This window comes from Microcaecilia unicolor, chromosome 11, assembly GCF_901765095.1.
Source record: "Microcaecilia unicolor chromosome 11, aMicUni1.1, whole genome shotgun sequence".
NCBI lineage: Eukaryota > Metazoa > Chordata > Amphibia > Gymnophiona > Siphonopidae > Microcaecilia > Microcaecilia unicolor.
In genome coordinates this window covers 115,863,148-115,878,636 of record NC_044041.1, presented here as the reverse complement: position 1 = coordinate 115,878,636, position 15,489 = coordinate 115,863,148, and the positions used below count along the sequence as shown (strand labels likewise).

The window sequence follows — 15,489 nt, the reverse complement described above, 5'->3', positions numbered from 1 at the left end:
GTTGGAACGAAATAGTGGGCTTTTAACAAACGTTTGACGCGCTTTAATGACCCCCTCCTTTCACAATATCTTTGGGAGGGAATTCCATAGGGAAGGGGCCAGATAGAAATTGCCCCTGCCCTTATAGTTGCCCAGTGTGCTCTACCCATAGAAAGTACTATCAATTTCATCTCAGACCCAGTGCATGAATTGAGGTTGCCGGAGGGGGGGAGGGGTGTCAACAGGAGTAATGTCAGGAAGTACTTTAAAGAGAAGATAGCGGATGCCTGAAATGTCTCCCCATTGGAGATGGTGGAGTTGAAAATGGTAACAATTAAAAAAACGTGTGGGATAAACACAGGATTCTTATACGGAAAGAGAATGGAATCGAAACAAAACGTAGCAGTACTTAGACGGTAACTCCAGTAAATTGGGAAATAAGGCCAATGCAGGGAAGACTTCTACATTCTGTGCCCCGATTGTGGCTAGATAGGTCTGGATAGACTGGAGTGGGCTTTGACTGCAACTCCAGGAGTTGGGGAGTACGGTCTGGACTAGAGACTTGCATGGGGTTCACGGAAATCCCGCGGAGACGGAAGCAGTTCTGCGGGATCCCGTGGGGACGGAAGCAGTTCCCGTGGAAGTGTATGCTGCACTTGCGCCAGCCTCTCACCTACCGAGTACCAAGTTCTTTGAGTGCTGTCTCCTCCTCCTTCTCCTCTTTGCTTTAACAGCACAGATGTGGAAAGCCTCCATTAAGGAGGTGGTAGAGATACAAATGGTGACGAAATTCAAAAAGGCATGGGATGAACACAACAGAGGATCTCTATTTAGAAAATGGAAGTTATAAAAAACCTAAACTTAAATGGCTGCATGTGTGTGGTTGTGTCGCGTGACACTTACATGGTGACTCTCTGGCTGTGATGAACTAGGGCCGATACCGGGAGACCTGTATGGTCTGTGTCTCGTATATGGCAATCTGGTTTTGGATGGGCTGGAAAGGGTTTAGACAGCAACTTTAGTGGCTGGAACATGAGGACAGTTCTGGACAGACTTTTACGGTCTGTGTCCCACAAATGAGAAGATGAATAGGCTGGAGTGGGCTTTGAAGGCAACTCCAGTGGCTGGAACATAAGGATATAGGGCCAGGTGGACTTCTATGGTCTATGTCCCAGAAACGCCACAGAAAGACCATAATCAAGTATATAATGTCACATTCATTGTTGATTTAATCATGAATTGATAATGATTATGACTATTGGGCAGACTGGATGAACCGATCCGGTTTTTATCTGCTGTCATTTGCTATTACTATTAATCCTCTCTGCTTCTGGGCTGATGCGCAGACCTCAGCTCTGACATAGGCATGAGCATCAGATGTCACCTGACCTACTGGCGCGTGCATGTAGTGATCTCTTAGCACACAGTGCCAGTGAATCAGAGAAGTCTTATATGTGCGCACCAGAGTGTTCCAACTTCCGTTCCTTCCTTGCCTGCAGTGCTGCATCTCAAACCCAGAGACTGAGAGAGCTGACAGGAATTTTTTTTAATGTACCATTAAATTCTTGTGGGTGAGGACAGGTTAAATTCTGGCGGGGACGGGCGGGGATGGGTAAGATTCCCAGTGGGGACAGGCGGGGTTGGGTTAGATTCCCCACAGGGACAGGCGGGGATGGGTTAGATTCTCTACGGGGACAAATGGGGACGGATTGGATTCCAGTGGGAACGGGTTGGATTTCTGTCCCCGTGCAACTCTCTAGTCTGGACCCTGAAAATGGCAAAGACAGATCAAGAATATTGCAACACATGCTATGAGTTTATCTTTTTGGGCAGACTGGATGGACTGTGCAGGTTTTTATTTGCTGTCATCTACAATGTTAATATGTAGATCTGAACAATCTTCCAGACACATAATATTAAACCATCAATGGTAGGAGTCTTCTCATAACATGCCCTATGACCAGTATTTTAAGTAGCACTCTATAATGGACTGGTTATTAATGATAATGTAAATAAAGTGGGGGTTACATGATCGAACCTGTGTGCCATCCTCAACAGTCTAATCACAGTATTCTGCAAAGCATGCAACTTTTTTACACGGATACTTGCAGCCCTGCTGAAACAATGTTTCCATAGCCAAATTGGGACATAAACAGAGCATGAACAAGTGTTTGGAAGGTTACATCAGTGTTTCAGAGTTTAGGAAAGAGCTTAAAACCTACTTATGAAAACACTGCTCTGAATTATTGAACAATGGTTAAATCAGTTGTTTTTAGGGGCAGACAAGGATTACAAATTTTAATTGTGATTAATCGGCATGCATTTTGGGCCATAAAGTGTAATTCCAACAAAATATTATACTGAAACTGAAGTAAAAATCAATATGACATTTTTATAACCCTCACCACCACCATCCTGTGGTCTTGGAAGTTAAATATTTGATGGAATGGAGGAAGGGGACTGGGGTTGTACTGAGAGAGAGGGAGGGAAATGGAGGGAGAAAGGTATGGTTGTAGCTGTGCGGGGGGGTTGGGAGAAAATTGCCAGGATCTTCAGGGAAAGACTTTTTTGGTTACAGTTCAGGCACAAGTAGTGTACTTCAGTGTTTTCCAAGTCGGTCCTAGAGTATCCCCTTGCCAGTCAGGTTTTTAGGCTATCCACAATGAATATGCCTGAAAGAGATTAGCATACAATGGAGCCAGTGTTTGCAAAACAATCTGATACATAGTCATTGTAGACATCCTTAAAACCTGACTGGCAAGGGGATACTCTAGGACCCACTTGGGAAACTCTGATGTACTGTAACCAAAAAGTCTTTCTTCCCTGAAGGTTCTGGCACATCTCTTCCCCCCCTCCCCCAGCACAGCTCCATCCATAATCTTCTTCTCTGTCTCCCAGTTACAGCATCAGCCCCCATCCTCCCTCCCATCACAGTCCCAGCCCTCTCCAGCACTCTTTTCCTCTCCCTGTCTCCAAGCAGAGCTCTAGCACTCTCCCTCCCTCCCAAAACAGCTCTAGCAGTCTCCCTCCCAGCACAGCTTCATCCTCCCCACGATGCCAGGTTGACTTTTCGCTTTGCTTTGCTTCCTGGCCTCTCCCCCCCCACCCCCCATCCCAAGCAAGCAGGCAAAGTACAAGGAGGTGAACTTAAGCGCAAGAATAATTTGGGACATGGATTTTCAAACTGATTATAGCCTTACCTTGGAAGGATGTGAAAAGGCGACTAAAATGGCGTCTACATGCTTCCTTCGACCACTTGCTCTCTTCTGGTGTTATGACCATGTGGTGACCTTGTTGCCTCCTCTCCTCCAGTGCTGGTGCTCACACTGCACAACTCAAAACTTGCTGCCTGTTCCTTCAGTGTTGCTGCTGCTAACACTGCTGCCTCTTCTCCTGCGCTGCTGACCATGCACTCAAGTCCCCGATGTTAACTTCCACCTCCTCTCTGGCGCTGCTGACCATGAGGTCAAGTCCCCAACGCTGCCACTGCCTCCTCCCTATGTGCTGCTCTCTCTACATGACTCGCCTCAGTCTCCTATTGGAGCCCCTGAGGTCTGGAAGTAATAAGAGATGCTATTGGAGCCCCAGAAAGAGGCTTGAAATGCAGAGACAGAGCCGGTACCGCTGCTGAGACTGGAGATGAGGTAAACGCGGGGGGGAGGGGGGGGCAGCATTAAAAATCCCAGTCAGCATTAACAAATATTTTCTGTGTTAAATTTTGAATGCGTTAATAGTGTTAATAACGTGTTAATTGCCCACCCCTAGTTGTTTTATATTTTAAATGTGATTATTTTGATTTGATTTTATGTGATAAATTTTATTATTTTATTTTTTTTAACTGGGTTAAAAGGTTTAAAATAATAGTAGTAGTAATCCTTCTGTTGTAATTTTGGCAAATGGGTTCTAGAGGGATGTGGATAGTAGATGACTTATGCTATAACAGATGTATTTCTGATGGAAGATACAAGACATGGATGTTGCTGTCTTGTTTCACCATTTCTTCATTTTATCTCCCCCATCTCCCAGCAGCCCACATATCAGAAGCACATCACATGCAAACCAGGCCCAATCAGAAAAGATCCCCAGATCTCACAGTACCGCCATCACCCACTGCGCTCCCGCCGTCGGCCTCCCAAGGGGATGTACCTAAGTCCAAGTGACATCAGTACAGTCACTGCTAGTCCAGACATGTCCCTGATGAGTCTCAGACACCTGGATGTCCAGCTGGTGTCTCTGAAACGTCAGGTAAAGTCACCAGCATTGGGATAATGGAAATGGAAGCCTGCATGTCCTCCCTCACTCTCCACCTAAGTAAATGTTTGCATTCTCCATCTTGCACTCATGGCATCTCTTCCTTTGTTCATCAGGTGCAAAGCATTAAACAGATTACAAGCAGCTTGAAACACATCCTAGAAGGAGGCATTGACAAGCTGCGGCCCCTGGAGGTAGGACCCATATCTGGAAGCATGGACTGCATGGTCTTTGTTTGGGGAGTGAAGTGAGGAGTACCACATTCTCTGGAGCTTAGTAAAGAGGTGGAAATGTGGGGGGAGGGAATGCCTATACCTCCCTTTTTTAAATAGCTTTTATTGGCAATCATCAACCTTACATTTATCCATTCCAAAACTACAGAGTCCGAAGTACAACAATACAACAAAAAACACCTACCACTATCACTATCCCATTAAACAATTCCCCCTCCCTCATAAACAGCATGAAGCACCAAAAATATATATATAGTCACAAAATGAGATTATCAGGCTTATTTTCGAAAGAGAAGGGCGCCCATCTTTCAACACAAATTGGAAGATGGGTGTCCTTCTCACAGGGTCGCCCAAATCGGCATAATCAAAAGCCAATTTTGGGCGTCCTCAACTGCTTTCCATCACGGGGGCATGTCGGAAGCATAGCGAAGGCGGGACTGGGGCATGCTTAACACATGGGCATCCTCGGCCTATAATGGAAAAAAGAAGGGCGTCCCTGACGAACACTTGGGTGACTTTACTTTTTTTTTTTTTTTTTAACGACCAAGCCACAAAAATGTGCCCTAAATGACCAGATGACCACCGGAGGGAATCGGCGATGACCTCCCCTTACTCCCCCAGTGGTCACTAACCCCCTCACACCCAAAAAAAAAAAAAAATTAAAATATTTTTTCCAGCCTCTATGCAAGTCTCAAATATCATACCCCAGCTCCATGACAGCATTATTCAGGTCCCTGGAGCATTTTTAGTGGGTACTGCAGTGCACTTCAGGCAGGCGGACCCAGGCCCATCCCCCACTACCTGTTACACTTGTGGAGGAAACAGCGAGCCCTCCAGAACCCACCAGAAACCCACTGTACCCACATCTAGGTGCCCACCTTCATCCCTAAGGGCTATGGTAGTGGTGTACAGTTGTGGGGAGTGGATTTTGGAGGACTCAGCACACAAGGTAAGGGAGCTATGCACCTGGGAGCTTTTTCTGAAGTCCACTGCAGTACCCCCTAGGGTGCCCAGTTGGTGTCCTGGCATGTCAGGGGGACCAGTGCACTACAAATGCTGGCTCCTCCCACAACCAAATGGCTTGGATTTGGTCATTTCTGAGATGGGCGTCCTCGGTTTCCATTATCGCCGAAAACCAGGGATGACCATCTCTAAAGTCGACCTAAATGTTGAGATTTGGGCGTCCCCGACCATATTATTGAAACGAAAGATGGACGCCCATCTTGTTTCGATAATACGGGTTTCCTCGCCCCTTCGCGGAAAACTTGGGCGCTCCATTCGATTATGCCCCTCGGCACGTGTCAAGTGAAGAGCCATCACTCTGGGTTTTATTCTGGTTTCACGTACAAAAACTCTTTCTAATAAAGAAGCTGGCAATTTTTTAATTATCAAATCTGTTCAGTGGCGTACAAAAAGCCTCCTCCACTCTTGTGTAACAGAAGAAAATTTGGTAGGAATATCAGGGCAAGATTACTTCACTGGCATTAAAAAACCCCCTGAGATAGATTATGTTAAATTGAACCAGCTTTTAAAGGGTCTAAATAAAAATAGTGACAAAAGATAATTCTTTCAAACTTAAGTTGCTGCAAACACACACCGACTGTGGCCAAAGTTTCACCAATATAGCTGTGTCAAGGTGCTACTTGTGTTTCATCTTGTAACAGCGGGTGACACTTTCATAAAGCTGTTATCTGTTTACCCTGAAGGGTTTGAAATGCAACAGACTCCACCTTGGCTGGCTAGTGTATTGCAGGTATCTGGTGAATCAAAGCCAATACCCGAGTTCAAAAAGATTACACTTTAGGACAAGACCACCAAATATGAAACATATCTCCTAGAATATACAGTTTGTGGTAAATGCAAAACTAATGGGGTTAACGGGGAAGGTAAGTTAAACATAGGAGGAATTGGGTTCAGAAGGAAAAGAGCATTGGGAGGTAGGCGTAGAAAGATGGAAAGGAATGGATATGGGGTAGCAGAAAAGATAATGGGGAACATTAGAATATGGCCTATCAAGTCTGTCTCTGCATATTATCAACTACCCCTCCTGTCCCTGAGAGATCCTATGAGCTTGTCCCATCCTTCTGTGAATTCCGTCTTCATCTCCACCACCTCCACTGGGAGATTGTGCCACACATTAATCATCCTTTCCGTAACATACTACATAAGAACAGAAGAATAGCCATACTGGGTCAGACCAATGGTCGATCTAGCACAGTCAAAAGCATCTGACAGCGAGATTTCTTGCTACCAGTCTCAAGGGTAAATAGTGGCTTTCTCTATGTCTGTTGTAAGAACAGATTATGGACATTTCCTCCAAGAACCTGTCCAAACCCAGATATGCTAGCTGCTGTTACCACATCTTATATTCTTCTTACGACTTTGTAATTATTTATATTGTTACTATGTAAGCCGCATTGAGCCTGCCATGTGTGGGAAAGCGCGGGATACAAATGTAATAAATAAATATTATTCCACACTCCCTCCAACACCATCCAGAGCCATGCTTAAATATTTTAAGGAGCTTATGAGGAAAAATTGTTATAAAAAAAAATCCATAATGATTCTTTTTCTTACCAGGCTAGTAAATTGTGGAACTCTATACTTGAACAAGTTTGTGTGATTTCTAGTTAATTTACAATTCTGCAAGGGATTGAAAATGTACCTTTTTGTTAAATATTTGAATGATTAACTTCTGTAAGTTTTCCAAACTTTTCAGTATATGTTTTGCATTTATGTAACCCGCATAGATTCTTTATTGATATTAGCGGGATATAAATACCTAGAATAGGAGTGTAATACCACCTATACAGGATTTTATATCAATTTTCTACTGAATAAGTGGTTATAGAGACCTTCAATAAATACTGAATGCTTATTTTCCATTGCCTACTTTCAAAAGATGTTCCCATATCCAATGATTAGTATGGTGCATCAAGGGTGAGCTGAAGGAGAGCAGGGCCGAACACCTGTACCTTATGGCTGAGTTCCATTTCACTCAGTACAGTGTGCTGGCACAGAGAAAATTGCATTAATTCCATTCCAGAAGTGGCTGCACGTTAGACATGGTTGTGTTTGCACAGCTGCTGTTTTTATCTTCCTCTGTGGCTGCAGGCCAAGACTGCCTTACACTACCCCCACCTTCCACCTGTTAAACGTGGCTCATTTATTGCAGGCAAATATGAAGGTGACCTCACGCTGGACAACAGAAGAGCAGCTTCTAGCAGTGCAGGGTAAGTACAGCTCCCCCTTCCTACCATACAGCATGGTCTCAGCATATAGAGGCCACAACACCAGTCTGATCGTACCATGCCTAAGATTATGAGGCGGAAATTTATTGTGTACTTGTTTGCCCTGTCCCTCAACTGGCATTTAGCATGCAGTGATCCTTATATGATGTGCATTGAAACCTGCTGATCTCTGCTAGTCCTGTCAAATGTCTCATCACTGGAAGTTATATGGTCCCAGCATATGTAGCAGAAAAAAAAGAGCAAACCACAGTAAATTAAAAAAAATAAAAAATTGTGGTAAAACATTTTTTCTATGGGCACATGTTTTTAACCCCTCGACTATTATAGAATAAAGTTTTTTCCACTATGGTTTGCGCCTTTCCTTCTGCTACCTGGATGCTTGCAGTTTCTTTGTTCTCAGCGGATCAAACTATTAAATGTTTATTATCATACTTTAACCCTCTTCTGTCTCTTTAAAGAACATTTCTTTAGCTGGTCTGTGCTGTATTTATGCTTAAGTGTGTTACCTGTATGAGGAGGGAGGAAAGAAGGGTCCTAGAACTGATGTTTTCCATATTAATCTCCTGCAGCTGTCCGGAAATATGGCAAGGACTTCCAGGCGGTGGCTGAAGTGGTGGGGAACAAGACCCTGGCACAGGTGAAAACCTTTCTTGTCAGCTACCGGCGTCGCTTCAACCTGAAGGAAGTGCTGCAGGAGTGGGAGGCAGAGCAGGAGCTGCAGGGGAATTCTGGGAATGCAGTGGCTTCTGCGGGGGACAGCAGGACTTCCGGAACCTCGCTGGCTAGCAGTGAGGAAGAGGATGAAGTAAGAAGGAATGATTTTTTTGTTGTACTTCTTTTTTTTTTCCTTCTACCATCCAGGTAGAAGGATAAAGGAGAATTTTGCACATACCTGTTAAATTTCATTTCCTTCAGTCCTACCAGACCAGTCCAGGTGAGTGGGTTATGTCCCACTGCCAGCATATGAAGCGAGAGAAAAACAGCCAGCACTGACTTCACTACCCTTATAAGAAGACTGGTGTTGCCTTTATCTCCTCAGTATCCTGTTTCAAAGCTGAGAACTGCCTTCAGTAGTCTTATGTTTTTAGTTTACAGTTCATCCACAAAGTCAAAGTCATCATTTCATGGTCACTATCCCAGGAACATGACTTCCATACATTGAGGGAACAACTACCCTCAGAGTGGACGACAATATGCTCTTCGTTAGTTTTCTGAATTTGTTGAACTGATAACTTTTTTTTTTCCCCCAACATGTCTTTATTGGATTTGTAGAGCAAAATACAGGAAGTTCACAAAATTACAGCTGGATCTCGGTATAAATGTTAGTTTACTTGAGAACTCTTGACTGCTGTGGCTTCCATGAGTGGGTTCTGGACTGGTCTGGGCAGACTCAAGGAAAGGAAATTAACAGGTAAGTATAAACTTCCCCATCCTTATCGTTCATGCTAAACCAGTCCAGACAATTAGAATATACCCAAGCTGTACCAGATTGGGCAGGAGGAAATCATAATAGTTCTCATAATTCCTACACCTATGGTATCAAACCTCCAGATCTGCATACCCATTGCACTTAGAGAAGGGGTGCAGTGAAAGCAAGGGTATAGCCCTACCATTATCTCTGGAGGCAGATCCTAACTCTGCCTATGAGAACTTCTGCACGCTAATCAAGTGGGCTAGCTGGCCTTCTGGCACTTGCTGACCTCTGTTGGTGTGATCCAAGGTGATCTTCTCCTTGACTACTCTTAGAATCAAGGACTTAGACCAATATGTCTTATTAGGACATGGCAATAGAAAAAAGGCGTAACCCAAAATTTAGAAGGACCTGAAGATTGGAGGGTGGCCAATGTAATGCCTGATTTAAAAAAAAAAAAAGGGTTCCAGGGTACTGCTGGGCTCCTGTGGTAGTCCGGCGGTAATACCGATTTGGCGTGCAACCGTGTCTTAGTAGCTCTACTGCAGCGTTGTAAAAGGGCTCCTAAATTTGCAGATGGCACAAAATTATTCAAAGTTGTTAAAACACATGCAGACTGTGAAAAATTGCAGGAAGACCTTAGGAAATTAGAAGATTGGGCATCCAAATGACAGATGAAATTTAATGTGGACAAATGCAAAGTGATATACATTGGGAAGAATAATCTGAATCATAGTTACTGGATGCTAGGGTCCACCTTGGGAGTCAGCACCAAAGAAAAAGATCTAGGTCTCATTGTAGTCAGTGTGTGGTAGCAGCCAAAAAAGCAAACAGGATCGTAGGAATTATTAGGAAAGGGATGGTATATAAGACCAAGAATACTATAATGCCTCTATATCACTCCATGGTGCGACCTCACCTTGAGTATTGCATTCAGATCTGGTCACTGTATCTCAAAAAAGATATAGCGGAATTAGAAAAGATTCAAAGAACAGCGACCAAAATGATAAAGGGGATGGAACTACTCCCATATGAGGAAAGGCTAAAGAGGTTAGGGCTCTTCAGCTTGGAAAAGAGATGGCTGATTGGAGATATGATTGAGGTTTACAAAATCCTGAGTGGTGTAGAACGAGTAGGATGGAATCAATTTTTTACTCTTTCAAAAATTACAAAGACTAGGGGACACTCAATGAATTTACATGGAAATACTATTTAAAACAAATAGGACAAAATATTTTTTCACTGAATCAATAGTTAAGCTCTGAAACTCGTTGCCAGAGGATGTGGTAACAGTGGTTAGTGTATCAGGGTTTAAAAAAGGTTTGGAAATGTTCCTGGAGGGAAAGTCGATAATCTGCTATTCAGATAGACATGGGGAAGCCACTGCTTACCCTGGGATTGGTAGCATGGAATGTTGTTACTATTTGGGTTTCTGCCGGGTACTTGTGACCTGGATTGGCCACTGTTGGAAACAGCATACTGGGCTTGATGGACCATTGGTCTGACCCAGTATGGCTATTCTTTTGTTCTTACTTTACAAACATCTCAGAGGTGTTCACCAATAGACTTTAACCATCAAGAGGGAGTCAGATTCCACTATAACAAAGCTCCACCCTCAGAAGGAGGAGAGTATTGGGCACAGAGAGACTGTTTCCTTTAAAATTACAGGAGGAGGCATGCTGGGAAGGGCCTGTACTGAAAATTGTTTTCTTCCTTGTTCAAAAACATCATGTATAAGTCTATTGATTCAATAATAAAATATGCAACCAATGTTAACATAACATAGTATGATACAACATCAAAATATTTCCTTCCAACAAAGAGAACAAAGTTCCCCACCCCACCCATATACAAAGTAGAATTAACAATACAACATTCATTGTCAAAGCAGGAAGCCTGGATTCTTAAGACCTACTACTCACATTTATCTTAAACCCCTCTCCAAAAACTTAATCGGCTGGCACTCAGGGAACGTACCTCTGACCCCCTCCCAAGAGTAAGAGGGGAGGATAGTAGGTACTGCAGCCACAAACCCCACAAGGATCAGGGAGGGTCCTGGTACCACCAGATTTAGCACCTCTGGGCTTTGTGGACCAGCATCTGCTAACCCTAGCTGTCTAGTCTGTTCCCAAGTGTGAAGAAACAGTGTGTTTTAAGCTTGTAAAATGTATTGGATATTTTCCTGTCTTAAATATGTCTGAAGTGTATTTCTCCTGTTTGGCCAGCAGATGGTACATGTTTATGTTTAAAGCTTTTACAGAGGATTGACTTCTGTTTTTTTTTTTTTTTTTGGCACACGGATAGTAGGAAGTGCCTGTAATGATGTAACCCATTTTTATTTGAAACTTGACTGTTGTGGGCTCTGATAGGCCTGGAGTTTTTGAAAATTACCCAACAGATGCTGGCTGTTACTTCAGTCTTAGCCTGGAAGAAGTGGGAGACATATCTCTTTGCTGAGGCTCAGTGAATTATATGTCCTGATCTTCCCAGGTACTGCTTAGACAGTGTATAGGTGTTTAGTTAGTGTTATAATTGATCCATATTTCAGTTACCTTTTATTGTTTGCCAATTGCACATTTTTGTCCACTGTTCCAAGTTCTGAGAATAAACACAAGTGTTTGTTCGCTCTGCTTGTCTAGACTAATAAAGAATCCCGGTGGTTTGTGTGTTGGGTCTGTGAGTGCTTTCTAGGAACTGTGGGACCACTGGGAGTGTGTCCCCAGTAACCTAGAAATCACTGGGGTAATTTGAGAGCGGGAGACTCTCCCAGAGGTGGTTGTGACCCAGTCGGTGGGAGGAGGGTGCTAGTGTAGAGCACAAGCGGCAGGTGCAGGCAGACCTGAGCTGGGGATAGACCCTCTAAGTGGCCGTGGGTAACCCCAGGCAGGTGGCTAGGCATTTCGTGACACCAAGTAAGAAGGTACATTGGCTTCAAAACTGTTGCCTGCAGCATCCCCAGTCTGATCCACTGGAGATCTGGATGTACACCTTTCCAGAAGTGGCCTACACAACCTATTCATAGTTGCTGCACCAGGCCACATATCTGCACCTTCTTCTGGAGCCAGAGAAATACTGAGGAGCTGAAGGTAGCCCCCTATAAGGGGGAGTGAAGTCAACTCTAAGCTGTTTTTCTCTGGCTCTGCTGGCAGGAGACATAACCCACTGGTCTGGACTGGTCTGGCATGGATGATAAGGAAAAATCAGTTTTGTCTATATATGCAGAGTCAGATACAATTTTTTTCAGAACATTTGTGCATGCTGGTGTTACACATGCACATAATTCTGAGATGTGGAATGCTCTAAGAAGGGAGAATTATTTTATCATTTTTTAAACCAATAAACCTAAAGCAAAGACCTGGCTTGACCCTCCACTTTGGTGATCCAGAGCCCATGTGAGTTGGAATTAGTTGGCAGAGTATTGTGATGGTGTTGTATTATCTAGTGGCGCTGTAACTTCAGACTAATTTGAGCCAACAGTGTCTATAATAAGTGGCTTCTGAGACTGGGGGAGGGGGCGGAATCATTCTGGTCTATGCTGTTATCCCCATAATGCACTTTACTCCTGGAAGCTGCTTCTCTGCTCCCCATGTTAGCAAAGCTGTCCCAGATCATGGTGTGAAAGGGCACCCAGTTGGTCTGCATGAGATCTGAAGTATCAGAATCTATTTTGTTGTAGTCTCAGGGGGCAAAGCATGGCAAAATAGGGGTCTGAAGCCTCTTCAGTTGTCATGCATCTGGAGGTTATTATCAATAGAAAATAGAATTTGTGTTTCTGAGAGCCTGTGTGTGTGTGTGTGTGTGTGTGTGTGCGTGCTCGTACCTTTCTCCCTCTGCATGTGAAGCACATGTTCCTTGACGTTCCTTTTTCTTTGCAGGTGCAAATAACAGCTGTCACCAAGGCTCCAGTTCCTGTGTCAACAGCAGCAACATTGCCAGCCCCTGCATCTCTCTCTCAGCCCCCGCCACTCCTGCGTCCTGCACTTCCTACGGCACCAACGCTACTCCGCCAGCCCCCTCCACTGCAGCAGGGTCGCTTTCTACTGCCCCGACCATCGCTTAACCAGCCACCCCCACCTCTCATACGGCCAGCTACCACTCCTTCTGCTCGCCAGAATGCACTTCAAGCTCCTCCCTCTCTTCTGGGGGTACAGATGGATCCCCCTTCCTTGGGGTCACTATGAGGATCAGTTGGACCCAAGGGAATTGTCTGAGCTCCCTGTGTAGATATGTTTAGCAGCTCTACATGGAGAGGAGATAAGAGGCTGCACTGCTGGAACTCTTCAGGACATCTCTACTTTTTAAAGTAGAGAACTAGGATTTGTTAGTATGCATTAGATGTTGTCATGGCATTCTGGTGCCCTACATTTTGCCAGCCTTTGTTTTGCATTGCCTTGGCAGTCAGGCTGGAACATCGAGGTTAAAATGTGACCCATTTTGTTTAGGATTTTCAGTCAACTGGTTCCTGTAGTGTGCAGTAAGGGCAAGGATGGGCTATTTGATGCATATAGCAAAGCAAGACAAGCTGTCGGTATGAGTGATAATTTCCCTTCCCTTTGGGCATTCTGTTTTGCACCCCACTCTTGTTATCTGTGTCTTTTCAGCAGAGACCAGCTGAGATGTGTAGCCTGAAACGTACAGAACTATTTCACACTAAGCTGTAACAAAGCAAGTGGGGAACACCATCCCCTTCCCTTTATATTTCAATTTGTATGGCATTTTTGAGCAATAGTTCATCTGTTTTTAGCTGCTCCTTTCTGGATGAGTTAGATAGGCCGCTGTGTGTTTGTCTTCACAAATCTACGTAAACACTGCCATCCATATGCAGAGCATGAGTACAGCACAGACTGCTGAATATAGACTTTGGAAAAGGTGAAGACATCACTGGGAGCCACCCAACCAGCTGATGACACACTTTGGGGTAGGTAAAGACAGCAGCTCCCAGAGATGCCCTAAAATATCAGCATAGATAATTTTTTTACGGGTAACAGCTCACTACAAGGTCAAACTGTTAGAACAGGGTGTGAGAAAAGTGGGACTGGAGTTTGGATCTGAAGGTATTTCAGCTTTATGCTCTCTGTACTAGATCACCTACTTCTGGTCTGCCACCGCTGAGAACTAAGCTGGGGCACCACTTCTTTCTCCTCATCCCTCCAAAAATAATGCATTTTGAATATTATAACTTTATTGTTCCCAAATAATACCCTTCTCTCTCAAGGATGAAAATCATTGTAACTTCAGTAGGGATTTCTTTTTAAAGTGTTAGCTGAGTTAGAACGTAGATTAATTCACTAGGAACAGGCTGAAAAAGTGAAAATATTTGGAAGAAATGAGTGAGATTTTTATTTTAAATAACAGGAAGAAAATTGTGTGTATGTATAATACACACATATATGTACATATATTTGTTGAGGTTTTTTTTTTTCTTTTATTATAAAATATATACTTGATTTTTAGGTTGGTAAGGGGACAATTCTCAAAATTTTCATATTGGGACAAAGGCTACATGTACTTTTTACCTATGGGCTTTGCATCAAGTCTCAAATCAACAGTACATGTTGTATAGGGATTTTTAAAAAATGTTAGCTGAGTTACAGTGTACATGAATTCACTAGGAACGGGCTGAAAAAGTAAAAATATTTGGGAAAAATTAGTGAGATTTTTATTTTAAATAAAAGGAAGAGAATTGTGTGTATGTATAATATACATACACATTTGTTGAGGTTCCCCCCCCCCCCCCTTTTATTATAAATATATACTCAACGATTTTTAGGTCTGTAAGAGGACAATTCTGAAATTTTTCATATTGGGACAAAGGCTACATGTACTTTTTACCTATGGGCTTTGCACCAAGTCTCAAATCAACAGTACATGTTCTATAGGGATTTTTTTTTTTTAATGTTAGCTGAGTTACAGCATAGATGAATTCACTAGGAATGGGCTGAAAAAGTAAAAATATTTGGAAAAAATTAGTGAGATTTTTATTTTAAATGAAAGGAAGAATATTGTGTGTATGTATAGTACACACACATATGTACATATATTTGTTGAAGTTTTTTTCCCCTTTTATTATAAAATATATACTCAACGATTTTTGGGTCTGTAAGGGGACAATTCTGAAATTTTTGATATTGAGACAAAGGCTACGTGTACTTTTTACCTATGGGCTTTGCACCAAGTCTCAAATTAATAGTACATGTGTACATCTCTTTAATGATTGCCACAGGTGCAAAGTACAGAGGAACAATACTCCACACAACAGCGCAAAGCACAAAAAACAGTGGAGACTATAAAGTACAACACCAAGCAGTGGTAACCTTCAACACTTGAATACAATGTTCTGGACAGTATCTTCTAAACGACTCAA

The 15,489-nt window shown here is 43.2% G+C and overlaps 1 protein-coding gene across 1 annotated transcript in view; it reads left to right on the top strand.

The window, feature by feature from the left end:
- The window catches only part of RCOR2 (REST corepressor 2), a 39,675-nt gene extending 26,369 nt beyond the window's left edge, over positions 1 to 13,306 (top strand). Inside the window, exons 8-12 of the mRNA XM_030218923.1 lie at positions 4,009 to 4,224; positions 4,347 to 4,424; positions 7,639 to 7,696; positions 8,284 to 8,519; positions 13,001 to 13,306. Of these exons, the coding sequence (XP_030074783.1) occupies positions 4,009 to 4,224; positions 4,347 to 4,424; positions 7,639 to 7,696; positions 8,284 to 8,519; positions 13,001 to 13,306 (894 nt within the window). The remainder of the gene's footprint in view (positions 1 to 4,008; positions 4,225 to 4,346; positions 4,425 to 7,638; positions 7,697 to 8,283; positions 8,520 to 13,000) is intronic.
- Positions 13,307 to 15,489: the final 2,183 nt, after the last annotated feature.